General features: G+C 37.8%; 1 protein-coding gene across 3 annotated transcripts in view; it reads right to left on the bottom strand.

Annotated features, from left to right (window-relative positions):
• The window catches only part of KRIT1 (KRIT1 ankyrin repeat containing), a 38,451-nt gene that overhangs the window by 8,512 nt on the left and 14,861 nt on the right, over positions 1–15,078 (bottom strand). For all 3 annotated transcript variants that reach the window (XM_069086165.1, XM_069086164.1, XM_069086163.1), the window contains exons 6-13: positions 14,435–14,564; positions 13,447–13,690; positions 13,132–13,247; positions 12,473–12,616; positions 9,597–9,753; positions 8,930–9,037; positions 4,061–4,217; positions 1,719–1,870 (exon numbers count right to left, since the gene is read on the bottom strand). In XM_069086165.1, the coding sequence (XP_068942266.1) occupies positions 1,719–1,870; positions 4,061–4,217; positions 8,930–9,037; positions 9,597–9,753; positions 12,473–12,616; positions 13,132–13,247; positions 13,447–13,690; positions 14,435–14,564 (1,208 nt within the window). The remainder of the gene's footprint in view (positions 1–1,718; positions 1,871–4,060; positions 4,218–8,929; positions 9,038–9,596; positions 9,754–12,472; positions 12,617–13,131; positions 13,248–13,446; positions 13,691–14,434; positions 14,565–15,078) is intronic.

Raw genomic sequence — 15,078 nt, 5'->3', positions numbered from 1 at the left:
TATCCTAATGTATATAAAGGCACTTCTTAATAGCAGTTATTATCAGAGTGAAAGCTCCACAAAGGACAGAGACTCTTTCATTTTTGCTTCTTTATACATAGTGCTTTACACAACAGTGCCTTGCACACAGTAAGAACTTAATAAATGCTTAATGAGTTAAGACAAATATTGACATATTTGAATGACATAAAAATAGATGAGCTAAAGAATAACACTTAAGTAATTCAGTTTACTCTTGATCAGGGCACAATTTATGTAATTTGTGAACTATCCAAATCATCTTCTGCTTCTTCCTCCCACTGCAACTCAAAATTATTAAAATACTATCTGATTGCCCTAGAAGGAGAAAAAGTTGATATTTCTGGATAATGTGTGAATTTTCATGTTTCTATGAAACTTCTTATTTTATTCTGACAATTTTTTGAGAGATTACATGGAGATTTGAATGCTAATGTATTTGTCTTCATGCGTAAATGATGTTCTCTTAGGCAACAATGTGAAGAAGTAGGAATTTTTATAAATATGGAGCAGTAGTCATTTTTAATTGTGTCCAACTTCCTTTGACCCCATTTGGGGTTTTCTTGGCAGAGATACTGGAGTATCTCTGGAGTGGTTTCCCATTTCCTTCTCCAGTTCATTTTACAGATGAGGAAACTGAGGCAAACAGGGTTAAGTGACTTATCCAGGGTCACACAGCAAACGTCGGAGACCAGATTTGAACTCAGGATAATGAGTCTTACTGACTTCAGACCCAGTACTCTATGCACTATGGTGCCACTTAGCTGCCATGAAAACGGATAAAGACTGAAATTTTTTTACCTTATTTACAAACACTTTTAAAAATAGAAATGCCTCTAGAAAAGAGATGGGGAAATCTGGGCTATATTTTTTTTCCTGCCATGATGTTACTTTATCTTGAAATGATCTGTTTTGTTCAAATTTCTACAGGGACCACCTTTAATAAGAGCCTCATATCTATCTCATCTGCTTTCTGGTGGATCTTAGAATCAGGTCTTTCCTTTGCCAAATTCATCCTACACACAGCAGCCAAAATAATCTTCCTCAAGTGCTATTTTTAAAACAGCACTCCTATTTTTAAAATTCTTCTTAAAAACAGGTTTAAAAACCTGTTTAGAAATCCTGTTCCATATCCTAACTTTCTAACCCAACAAGCAGGCAGTCCGCTAAATAGACACCATTCTACCCCAATCAAGCCGACCTTGTTTTGTTTTACTAACAAAGATATATTTTCTACTTTAGAGAAGAAAATTAGATGGCTGTCAACAAAACCTGCAAACAGCTTTCAACTGTTTTTTCAATATATAATTTCCTCCACTCAGAGAGTATTATCCATTCACATTCATCAATCCCTGTCCCTTCTTTCTTTTTAAAATTTACCTTGTTAGGGAAACATTCTCTAGTCAGTTCTATAAAAATTATAAATACTTTATTCTGTAAATTCTAAGGACTTATATTCCTAGTGTGCAATGTATTAACCAACAAATCTCACTTAATTGTAGCTTCATAATTACTGTCAACCACTTGAAAGTATTCTGTATTTGTATTCCATTTATCCAACTACCTCATAGCTTCTCTGGTTAACTCCTGTAAATTTTCTGTATCTATCCCCATACTTGGTATAATACTCTGTGATGGCAGGTACTCAATAAATGGAATTGGTTAAATGGAATCACTGCAATGAAGATTTACATGCAAACCTTTTTCTCAACTTCCAGTGGAAGTCTCACATCTCTTCTTAGGAAAAGCTGTGGTGTTTCCCTTTGAGGATCCAAATTTGTCAATTCATTAAGTATTTCTGGCCAGTCACGAACATGTTGTAAGGGTTTGTGATAGGGCTTCAGCTGAAGGCCTGAAAAAAAAACAACTTTCCTTTTATAAGTAATTTATATAACAGTGAATCAATCATATGCATGCATAAGAAGCACAAGGCAAATAGTTAAATCTAAAAATGAATTCACACAAATTATGAGACATATGGAGATACGAGGACAGTTATAGTGTAATCACCAGAATGGTGACAGGCACCCAGGAGTACTTCAAGAAATACCTGCAGAGCTTACCCCTTTTAGCAGGGCCATGGTTGGGTCAGATGCCCAGCTATATAAGAGGCAGCAAAGCTGGGAAGAGAACTTGTTCTTTGTTTCTGTATCAGGGGAAGAAAAAAATGTGATGTGGTAAGAGAGAAATGGGAAGAATGGCATCTCCTCTTGATTTACAGATGACCAGGTCAGTTAGCACACACGACCAGATGAGATTTCCTATTTATTCATTTTAAAATTAGAGATGTAATCTGGCAACTAAAGGGCGTCTCTTTTATGTATGGCAATGTGTCTATATTCTGGATATATGAATAAAAAACATGGATAAAGAATCATAATTTCTACCCAATTAACTATGTTTTTATTTATTAGTACTCTAAATTTTGCTACTGCGTTTTTGCATCTTCTCTATTACAATAAACACTTGAATTTTTAAAATGAACTTGATCTGAGTTATTTATATCTGATAGGCCCTGTGAATGATATCAATAACTATAATCTTACTAATGTGTTATTTTTTTCTTCCATGAGTGGCAAACTTAAACAAGTTCCCATCTTAAACAGTGAAAATTTTTCTTGAAGTACTACTTTATACATACAAAATACATGAAAAACGTCTTAGATATAATAATATTTTATATAGATCCTCTATGTACACACACACACACATACACACACACACAGTTCAAAGGAAAAACACATCTTCCTGACCATGTAAACACATTATTTGTACTTTTTTCTCCCTTTAAATCCAAGTTGTATTGAAATGAAAAAATCATTTTCTAATAGTGATTTAGACATAAGAGTGCTAGATTATGTTTTCTTAGAATATATTTCTTTAAAACTTCTGAAAATTTCTGCACAAAGCTCAATTTCCTCAGGAGGAAACAATTTTCACTTTTAGTTCTTTATTTCATTTAATAATAAATAGTACTATTTCAAAAATCTTTATCTTGGAAAAAAAAGCAATCTAATTTTTTCCCTTGCTATCAATTCCTCCCTAAACTGAGGGATGATAACACATTCTAATACTAAAATAAATACAGAATATTTTCTAACTATAATGCTAAAATAAACAGAAGATAATGCTAAATAAATTATATGATAAAATAGCTATTTTCCCCCTGAGCAATGTGACAAAAAAAAGTTCCAAGAGAATGAGTTTCTGGGTAAATTAAAATCACTTTTACTGACTATGTCTAGAAAGCTGTCAACAAAATAGACTCCTTGTCCCCTCCACAGTCAAAGAAAGCAAACCCCTTGAACTTTCAATATTTACAAAGTCTTTTGAGAAAGGGTTTCACCTGTGGGGGAAAATCAGCTCTGACTGGTCAACAAGGGAGTGAACATTATAACGGGAAGTGAGCCATATATTAAAATGAAGGTCTTGGGGTATGTGACCTATGTCACCCAAATCTTGGTTAATAAGGCAATTTCTATATCCCTTGTTAAGAATGAAAGAGAGAATCAACACTTCCTCAGACCTGTCTGGAAAAACACAATGAGCAGGAATGCACCCATTAGCCAAAATTAGAATTTCTTTTACTGCCTGTTAAGATCTTCGATTAAATTCTTAAGAGAGATTTCTCACACTGGTTGGTTTCTGGATGAAGAAGTAGAAAAGGGGGGAAAACCTTGGTCCTAATATACTAATTAGCTACTAAACAGAAGAGAAAAATAGTCATTTCTCACAGCAATCTGCCCAAAACAAACAGAAGACTGATTTTTCTCAGAAGGGATTCACACATCATTCCCTCCCCACAGATGGCTATATTGTTAACATTAAAAATTCTACCTAACCTTAAGGAAAATGAATTTAAGCACAGAACAAAATAAATGGTAAAGAAGAGATGGCACAAAAAGCAAAATAGAACCAGGAGGAGATACGACTGCAGAAACATTCTGAAAATGGTGGATTCTCAGCTTTGTAACACAGCAGCTCCCAAGGCATCATCTTACATTTATCAACAATATTTACAATACAATAAAACTTTTCTTACTGAGGTTCTCTGAACAGATCCAGATAGTGAAATACTGTTGTGTTTCATGAGAGAGACGCATTCCTTCCATAATCTGCTGTACTGTGGTATTGTTTCCATGTTTTAGTTCAACAGAACGGTATGATCCATCCATTCGGTATATCCGTACCTTTTCATACTGCAATAAAGAGTGAAACCATATGCTATGTTAAGTAGATTTCTAATATGGAAATATCATCTAGGCTGGTTAGTGTTCAAGTAAGAATTGCTGGCTACATTTATGGACAATTATCCAACTGCTATTTCCTCAACCATTTATATACAACTTCAGGATAAAATAAATTACCTTTGTAGCCCAAGAACTAGACTAAAAAAGTGGTTCATTTTTCATGTAAGTAACCTGAGAAAGGTTAGGTGACTTGCCCATTGTCACACAAAATATATATTCACAGACATACAGTCCCCTCCTTAAGTTTTCTGCAAGAAATTTAAGAATCCCCAAAAGTTGGTATAGGAGAAATCTTTAGGAGGCTCCAATTAGTGGTCTAAATGCAGTGAAAGAAGTTTGGTTAATGATTTAAAAATCAGAAGATAATAGGAGCAAGGATGAGAGGAGGGTTAACAGATTTCAGCCTTTCCTGGCCTTGGGAGAAGGGAAGAATAAGAGGAAGGGAGGTTTTAGAGAATGTGGTGTCACAGAGGAAAGGCAGAGTTTTGTTAAAGATGGAAATCCAAGGATGTAGTGAGTTTATGGACAATGAAGTGGAGACCCCAAAAGGCACAGTGCAAAAGGCTTAAGCAATGGAACTGAGAATGAATAGGGCTAAGGGTTCTAGTGGAAGTAGCATAGGCATGCTGCTAGTATCACAGGCAGGATGACCAAGACTAGGCAGACAACACAACAGGAGGTTGATTGCTGTGGTATAATCTGGAAAATTGATTCACCCCAGAATGACAGTAATAGGAGTTAGAATTCGGCTGTTTCAGAGTGTAGGCTTTCATAAGATCATCTTCTTTATGGATGCATTTGCTCCCTTACTGAGGGAGGAGGGCCTCCAAACCTTTGTCCCCCTGATCTACCATTCTCAACATACGAACCCTTCATTGCTAGGCAAGAAATATTAAATAACGTACATAGTCACTTCTCGATGAAGACAAGCACAAAACTGAGTTGATTTCATCTACTACAAACGCATGATTTCATCTACTACAACCTCAGTTGGGATGTCACTGATGCTCAACTCTCCTATTTTACCTTCATCAGCTTTTTATTTCATCTTCACAGCAACTACTCCACACGTTCTCATCTTGCCACCAGCCCTGCTCCTGACCTCCACACTTACAACAGGTGACCCAGTTTAGTTTACTCTGTGGAGTAGAGTGAGGCCATGGGACGTGAGCTTTCCAGCACCCCTCCTCACTGTTTCTCAAACTCTGCTCCTTTCCTCATTTCCTCCACTTGTACATAGAAGTTCATTTTCATCAGGATGTTCAACCACCTCAACTTAACAGAGGAGTTCATTATCTTTACTCAATTTTAAATTAAGTCTATCACGGAAGGGCAGGAGATAGAGGGAATGGTAGACAGTCTAGAAGGGTCACGTATTAAGGAACTTTTGGCGGATTAGGGAGAGTTGAGCATCTTTGTAGACAAATGAAAGAGCAAGCAGAGAAAGATTAAATGTGTAAGCGGGAGAAGAAGCCGAAGTGAGATCAGGCAGGAACCTGGGTAGAACAGCACCAAGACAACATTGTTAGAAGGGATTAGTCTTCATGAGGAGGCTTTGCTTACAAAAGCATTAGAAAGCAACAAAACAAATTCTTTTATAAGTTTTGAGGAAAAAAAAGTGTTATTTCGAGGGAAGGATTGGGGCAGAAAAGGTTTCTGGGTGTGGTGGCATTTGTTTGGTCTTTGAAGGACGGATGTTCTGTAGGTAAAGGTGAAGAAAAAAGACATCCCAGGCATGGGAAAACAGCCCGAGCAAAGACGTGGAGTTAAGAAAGGAAAGTGGGCATCTGAGCAGCAAAGTAACCCAGGAGGTTTCTACGGTGCTTGGAGGGGATGAATGTGAGTAACTCCCAACAGGAGTGAACTGAAGTCCCAATTTAAAACAACTGGGAGAGGAAATGGTTTGAATACTGACCACTGAAAGAAGATAGAATGCTGGGCTTGGAGCCAGGAAGTTATGAGTTAAAATCTAGTTTGTAACACATGGTAGTTTTGTGACCTTAGGCAATTCATACAACCTCTAGGGACCTCTCGTAACTAAGACTCATCTAATAAGTCACAGAAGAGTAGTGACCTCTTTGGATGGAGGAAATTCCCACATAGCTCCTTTGACTAACTGTGTATTAACTATGGGGGAAATACAATGTTTTTGCATGTCAAAAATATGATTACTAAAGGATAATAATGGGGTGGCTAGGTGGCACAGTGAATAGAGCACTAGCCCTGGAGTTAGGAGGACCTGGCCTCAGACTAGCCATGTGACCTTGGGCAAGTCACTTAACCCCAACTGTCCTGCCCTCTTCCCTCCCCCCCCAAAAGGGATAATAACAAATTCTGTAGTAATTTAAAATAACAGGATTTGCTCTAAATCTAAAGATAGATGCATAAATGTACAGTATACCCTGATTCTACATGGGACTACTGTGTGCTATAAAGTAAAGACACATAGACACTTAATAAATGTCTGTTGATTGTGTGTGTGTGTATGAGAGGCAGTGCAGTATAGTGAACACACACACATACCACATTAAAATGTTGCTCTAGAATAAATTCGGTCTAAACTAAATATGTAAAGCGTAACAACATTTTTAGTTAGCCTAACTTTGCAGAATGTTGAAAGAGGCTTTTAAAAATACAATTTACTGACATCTTTTGCCTTTATAACACAGTCATTTCACTGCCTCCTTTCCAGAAGAGCAAAACTCAAAGCAAAAAACCCAAGTCCCTCTTAATTCTCCCTTGTGCCACTAGATGGCGAGCTCAAACAGCAAATTTGAACGATAGCACACAAGAAACTAAGCAGTGCCGAGTGAGCTCAGAAAGGCCACCTGAGGAGAAGCACAAAGATGAGGGCTGCGGCAGTTTCCCCACACTGTCCTCTTCTCCTCTTTTCTCAGGATCAAATCTGAGTGACACCAAGAGGAGATATCATGGGGCAGTGACATTATGTATCTCAAAAGAATAAAAAAATTTAACTTTTTTTTTCCAAATAAAAAGAGTTTTCTCTTCCTTCCTCCTCCCCACTAAAAAAAAGAAAACCCCAACACTTGTAACCATGTAACATGAGCTGTGAAGCCTCGCTGGTGGGCCCAAGAGCCTGGGCTCCCATGGCCTGACCCGGGGCTCACTCCCCATCCATACAGTGGTCACGAGAGCTGGGGGGCAGGGTGGGGAGGGTGAGAGGATGGGCGTGGGTCATCTCATTATGGATGAAAATGCTCTTCCCCTCTCCTATCAAACATGTTGTCTGCTGTATCATAGACTGATAACACAGAACGAGCTCATATTGTGCTAGAAACAGAATCTGTTGTAGTCCTAACAATGATCTCGCCATTTTTACCTGGCCTTGACTTTTGCTATGTACTCAAAAAATTAATACTGTCATCTAACAAATTAAGGTATAGTATACTATGTTGCAAATACAGAAACATGTTCAAAAAAATCCTAAGTAAAAGATATTTGCAAACAAGAACAATTGTGAAAGGAGGATTAAAGAATCTAGGGTTGGGTGGAAACAAAGTATATGAAATTTTCATACAGCTATAAGGAAAAAGACTCATAGAAAAGGAGTTCAAAGCCAGAAATGCTGAGCATCCTTGGGGGAGACTATGGCTAGGAGAGACTGATGACCTGAAGAAACAACAGCTTGTAAGTGAGCCAGAGGTAAGAAAGACCAGGGTGGGCACACAATATTCCTATCACATGGTGGGAAGGTCAGGAGAAAATGGGCAAGAAAGATGGTTGGCGTGAGGCAACTACAGGAGAAGTCCCAAGGGTGCAAAGGTCAAATACGGGTATCCCTTTAATTTCCCACTTGCTATACTACACTAACATCCCTGCTCGTCCCCTTGACCTAACACTCTAAACAGAAAATCACAGATCAAGCTGGATTCAATCCAAGCCCTGATCTTGGGACTCATCCAGAATTTGAACCAGGGTCCTTTCAATCCAGATACTAAGCCCTTCTGTTGTTCTATGCTGCTCAGTCACTGGAGAAAAGTCACAAGGCTGAAGTCCTTCCACCCACTACAAGTTCAAGGTATGTTATAACTAACAAGTCAAGTTAGTGATGCCTTCATGATAAAAATAATGCTGCATCTGCAGGGAAAGTCTATATTTGGCTCTGGACAGAGCAGTATAAATTCCTAAAGTTAGAAACTATGGGTTCAAGTCCTGCCTCTCAAAGCTTACAGAATGATGGATTCTACGCAGTGCTATCTAACTAGGTTCAATCCAAGGACTAAATAATTAAAAATCACTGATATGAGCACTGGGCATCAATTATATTATGCTATGCTTTCCATACGTTGACTACCAAAAAAATAAAAATATTTAAAGTATTTTAAACATCCTTTCTAAAAGTTTTCTATTTTTGATTTGTCCTATCAATGGAAAGAAAGTATTTTCCAAGCAAAAGCAAATGTCAGTATAACCAGAAAAATCACAAATATGGAGTCATTAGAGTAATTTAATGAATATTTACTAATATGGAAATTCTCATCACCCAGCAATAATATCTGGCCCCCTTGGCTCAGACCTGGAACTTGCATGTTTAGTGGCTTGCCATCAGTAACCTCTACTACCTTGTCAAAGACTCACAGGTAACAGATGAACTTAAAAACATTCAACAGGTCAAATCTGTTTAAAAAGACAACTCCTACTGGTTTGTTTATGGCTTCCTTCAACAGTTTTGCCGTCTCTTCCCAGTCATTCTGTTTGTTTTCCTCACAGACATTTAAAGGAGACCTTCCTTGTTGGTCAATAATGTGCTGCAAATAAGAAGGGAAAAAAAAGGAATTATAAGCATCATGCTATTTTCTAAGCAGAAACCTGATTAATGATTCCTAGAGTCTCCCCAGTACCTTAAACTTCGATTCTCAATAATACAAAAGTAGGACAATATTATTTATGCCTTAATTCACAGCTACTGTTTACTACAGCATGTTCTTCAGTCTGTCACTTAGGAAGTTTTGAAGTAAATTACTACTTTATGTATGTCTAATACACAGTGACTAATGTTCAAAAACTTCATTCAATATCTACTGTTTTCTGATTACAGATACAACCAATGCTTTACAAAAGTTATTTTTCTCTTAAGAAATATTAATATACATCCTAGGAGTAGAAAGAACATTTTTATATGAAATTATTAGGATATTAAATTCTTAAGTCCAAAGGTAAAACTTGCATATAAATATGAATTGTTTTCATCTATATGTCTAAAATGATGCATATGCCTCAATGTCAGACTCTCAGATGGGCTACAATTGAATACTGCTGTATGATTACTTGTGTAGTCACTATTTCTAAAAAGTGAAAGTCACTTACTCTGTCCACTTCTGGATGGTTTAGAAGGATTTGCACTATTTCCACATGTCCTCCTCCAGCAGCGAAATGAAGGGGAGAACTAAGCTGTCCATTTAAGAGGTTTGGATTACACTTTCCCTTTTCTAATAGCATGCGAGTAGCCTCAACTTTTCCATACCTATAGAAAACAGAACTTGTTAACTCAAAAAAAATCACCAGTAATTTATTTTTTAATCCTATTTTTAGAGAATATTCCAAAGTTTGCTAAGGTTTTCTAGGACATACAACAAGGGATTAAGACATTGACGTAAATGTGTAGGGTGGCTAGGGGTTTCTTCTCAGTAGTTCTGGTTCAAGCTGAGTGTTTCTATTTCTGATGAACTGGGAGAAGTCATAACTTCCATACAAATTGAGGGGGAGAAGAAGAGGGAGAAATACAAAGTAAAAAATAACGTATAAGAAGGTGCCTGCCTATGTTGTCGATCAGTTGTGTCTTAACTCTTGGTGACCCCATTTGGGGTTTTCTTAGTAAGGATACTGGAATGGTTTGCCATTTCCTTCTCTAGTCCATTTTACAGATGAGGAACTGAAGCAAACTGAGGGTTAAGTGACTTAGCCAGGGTCACACAACTAGTAAATGTCTTGAGGCTGGGTTTGAACTCAGGAAGATATGCCTTCCTGACTCCAGGATGAGCACTCTATGCACTGAACCACCTACTTGCTCACTTAGAAGGTACAGGTAAATAAATATGTCAGAAATTTTAAATGAGGAAATTCAAGTTAATGAACAATTAAGGGCCCAATTCAGTAACTGCAAAATCTCAAGAAAAGCAGCTCATGAAGAATGTTCCCATGGCCCCATTCTGATGTTTAAAACTAGGATCAACAAATTAATGTAGTAAAAATAAAAATCAAATCAATAAATATTCATTAGGTGTCTATTTGTGTAAGATACTTTTAAGTCCCAAGGAACAGACAAATAGGTGTATGGTATGGTCCTTTTCCTAATGGAGTTCACGATGTGGATGGAGAAATAAGATATAAACATAAGAAAAATTAAGTTATGCAAGGTTTAATTAACAACCTGATACAACAGTATAGGAAATGTTCTAATAGATCACAAGAAATAATATAGGGAGAATGAAGGAGAAAACACTTTAGGCTAAGATGGTCAGGGAGGATTTTTAAAAAAATTTTTTTTGCCTTTTTTTTGGAGGGCAATTGGGGTTAAGTGACTTGTCCAAGGTCACATGGCTAGGTGTGTGTGTGTGTGTGTGTGTGTGTGTGTGTTTTAAGTGTCTGAGGCTGGATCTGAAGCCAGGTCCTCCTGACTCCAGGGCCGGTGCTCTATTCACTGCGCCATGTAGCCACCCCCTGTCAGGGAGAAATTTACAGAAGGTGGAAATAAGCCTGAGTCTTACAGACAGTATAGGAATTAGAGAGGTGGTAAGGAAGGGGATGGATGTAAATGATCAGGGTAAAGGAGCAAACCATTCTGGAAAGTAAAGAGTCAAAGAGAAGAGTGAAGAGCTAGTGCTTTTCCCACAGCTGCCTGGGTAGCAGACGCTTCCTCAATCTACGCCTCACAAAGCTACCAAAAGAATCTTCCTAAGGCACAATTCTGACCATGTCGAGCCCACATTCATTTGGGGGGTTTCCTGTTGCCTTTAGTTAGAACACACTCCCCTGACCTGGTTTTTAAGCTCTTCCGTGATCTACAACGTCTCTCCAGCCTTCCCATGACTCTACTTTTTGCACTCTAGGGCCTAGAAAAACCTGACTACCGGCTGAACTCAGCCTGAGGTGCTCCCGCCTCTGTGCACCTGCCTGAGGTGCTCCCGCCCCTTTGTACCTGCCTGAGGTATCCTTCATGCCTGGAGCGCGAGCCCTCCTCATCCGGCTTCTCACAGTCTTTATCTTCTAGCCAGGCTTAATTCAGGCGCTGCCTCTTCCGTTAGGCTTTCACTTATCTAACACAGCTCAGACTATTCTCTCACCTCTACATAGGGCATTTTACTCATTACGTAGGGCAATTCAGTGTATACTCAATTCTTTTTTATCCCCATCACTCTCTACCTGTGTATTAGCTTACCCAAGGTACTAGTCACATCCTTTCTCACAGCATTTCATCCTTCTTTCCCCAGTAGAATAAAAAGTTTTTGAAGGCAAGGCCTTGTGCTATTTTTTTTAATCTATGTATACCCAACAACTTGCAAAAAGGCCTTATATTCTAATGGATTTGTAATCTCACTTATTTGGGAGTTCTCTCCAGTTATGCAGATTGGAATTCATCAATCCTGCCTATCCTATGAGATGCTTATCCATACTTTTTCCAGAGTTCACCCTAAGGAGCCCCTCCAGTGAATTGGGGTCTTGCCTCCTCTGTGCTCACATCCAAAGTGTCAGGGGAGTGTTCTGGCTGCTTACCTGTCACCCTTTGTTCTGGCCATGTGACCAGCCCATCTTCTCTTCCTGTTATGCAGGTACCTACTAATATTCCAACACTAATTACTATCAAATGATTACAGTATCAAATATACTACGTACATAGGAATACTGTGAAAATAATCAGTTTCCCAAGGTAGACATTGGTATCTTTTGATTTTCTAAATCATTACACAGAGTACTAGGATATTGTAGAGATGAAATGAACATTAAATAATTACAATTTAAATAACATCGAAATCATAAAAACATAGAATATAACAATCTTTTTTTTTTAAAGCAATTGGGGTTAAGTAACTTGCTCAAGGTTACACGGCCAGTTTTTTTTGTGTGGGTGTTAAATATCTGATGTCGGAACCAATCCTGGGTCCTCCCGACTCCACGGCCGGCGCTCTTACTCACTGTGCCACCCAGCCGTCCCTATAAGAATCTTTTTAAAGAAAGATACTTACCAGCATGCATAATGAATAGGTGCCCAGTGGTCATTATCTAGCTGGTTTACTGAAAAACTGTCATTGAGAAGACGGTTTAATAATTCTGAATCTCCTTCACAGGCACTTCGATGAAGAGGAAAATCATCTACCCACTGATGTTCTCTAATAATCATAAAAGAAATACAATTCAGAATGTACTTTAAAACAAAAAAGTGGGCATATGTAAATACTCAGTATACTCATAGGCATTAAATATCCGTTTTAAGCTTAAGCAAAAGAAGGACTAATTCTAAATGACTATTCATTGATACTTGGTGAGAGCACTTCCTTTCACTGATGCAGACTGCAGCTCTTCTGTGACATGGCAGACAGTCTTCAAGATTGGTTGGGGAGGTTGAGAGGGAAGGGGAATGGCACCTTGTGACCAACCAGTCAGGCTGGTCTTCAGGTGACAAAATTCATCATGAGGCTCAGACTCAAAGCTTTTCCAGCTTGGTAGAACCTGCCACAGGTTGTGCATGAACACAGGATTCAAGAACCTATGGTCATAGCTATTCCCCAACAAGGGATCAGAGGACTTCAGTGTAAGACAAAATAGATATTTGTGTATACTAAACTTTTATTCTAGTACTGGGCTGAAGAAAAAGAGAGAAAGTAAAATGAAAGCAAAATAGTACTTGTCTTCTGTAACACTGCTCATGCTTCTCTGCCATTTTTCTTGCTTAGGAATCTGAATCTTTGAATAATCTGGTGCTCCAAGGCCAAAGTATGGATTTATCACCACTTTATCTACCTGGTAAAGTAGGGGAAAAGAACCAAAAATTTGAACTATGTAAGTTAGAAATCCTTCAAACAAAACAAGCACTAATACCTGTTATTCTGATGTGCATAACTCATAACAAAGTTTTATAGAGAAAAGCAAATGGGCACTTGTGGACATTGTTAAATTGCTTTTGAGAAAAGAAGTGGCAATTTTTAAAATGTTTACTTACCCTGTTTGTATACTGGAGATCTGACCCAAACAAAGGGTTATAGATACAGGTATCTGCTTTTTCCAAGGCTAACATCTTACTTTTAATTTCTAATGCACTATAGCCCATATGGAGTGAGTTTTCTGTCTGGCTGGGTTCAGTAGCATATGCTGGGTTGATGACATTAGTCTTTATCCGCTCAAGAGGAGAAGGTCGGAATAAAGCTGGAATGAAATGAGATTGTGCATGTCGCTCATCTAACCACCTGAAAAACAGGAAAGACAAACCACAGTAGTTCTTGTTCAGCAGTGAAGATGAAGAAGCCAATATTCTACTTATAGGACAGCTTTGCAAAAACATATATTCAAACTGCCTCGATGCAGATTTTAATTATTGTTACTAGTTAAGTAATTTACTTTGTTTCTTTGTTGCTTAAGGCGCACAATAACACACCTCTTTTTAATATCCCATCTTAACACGAGTGACAATAATACCTTCTTTTTGAAAAGTAGGGTATACTTTGTAACTTTCGTTATCTCAATCTCCATAACATCACTGTACCAACAGTGGGTGGGCAGCCTTATTTCACTAATGGAAAATGAAGGTGTAGGGTTAAGTGACTTGCTCCCTGGGAGACTATTAATACTGCCCCACAGCAGGGTCCTAGGCCACTGATCCATTTAAAGAAGTCTTTCTTGTCATCATTTTAAGAAACTGAGACAACCTGCTGCAAACCAATAAAATCTGTACTGAGATTTGTCTAAGACAGTTGTGTGTCAGTGTCCAGACCTGTGATTTCATTTGCACAGGGAGCTCCTGGTATGCAAACTCCCTCCACTGGTACCAATCAACAACTTAAGAGAATTCAGAAACATAAAGACAAAATAGCACATTACATTACCATGGTACTCTCAAAAGCTGGCTGTAAACTACAGTTTTTTTCATGTTTGAAGACTATTGTGACAATATTTTATATAACTTGAAATTTTTTTCTAATGACATTTCTTACTTATCCAGGGCAATTAACATTCTCGCTGTAAGAGTAGCAAAATGAGTGCTGGATTCACTACAGACTCGCATGATGTCTTGTAAACAGTAGAAAACTGGACATCCTGGACTATATGAATATTTAGTATTATCTAAAAAAGGGATAAAAAAAAAGTAATCAGACTCTTGTGAAAGACTTATGGTTGCATTAATTATTCAATTTAAAATAACACTTTGTTGAAATTGCAAAGTATATATCAAATAGCAAGTCATTCCTCAAATGAATACAGTGTTGTTTAAAAAGAAACCTGGAAGATTCGACATCGGTTTGTTAACTCTGGCTCAATGATTTCGAAACATTCTTACTCCTGGAATATTCTACCATGTCTTAAATCTAATAAAGACCAAACTTTAATTCTGGATAAAAGAGAGAAGCTACATTCTACTTCCTACGTAGAATGTTCCAGCATGCAGGAAGATCAGAATGGGCTAATGTGCCAATAATGCTTTGTTTTTTTGGTTCAGACCTGTGATTTCATCGGTGTACAGAACTTCTGGTGAAGAAATTCTCTCCTAAAAACACATCAGCACTACTTTGCAATTTAGTCCAATGGATTTGTGGGGGACCCTGAGAGATTAAGTGACTTCACAAAGCCAATGTGTCTT

The sequence above is a fragment of the Petaurus breviceps genome, unplaced genomic scaffold (genome assembly GCF_028583685.1).
Source record: "Petaurus breviceps papuanus isolate PSGF00001 unplaced genomic scaffold, PetGlider_PUasm1.0 178, whole genome shotgun sequence".
Taxonomy (NCBI): Eukaryota; Metazoa; Chordata; class Mammalia; order Diprotodontia; family Petauridae; genus Petaurus; species Petaurus breviceps.
Note: the sequence above shows the minus strand (reverse complement) of the source record. Positions and strands in the feature narration are given on the sequence as shown.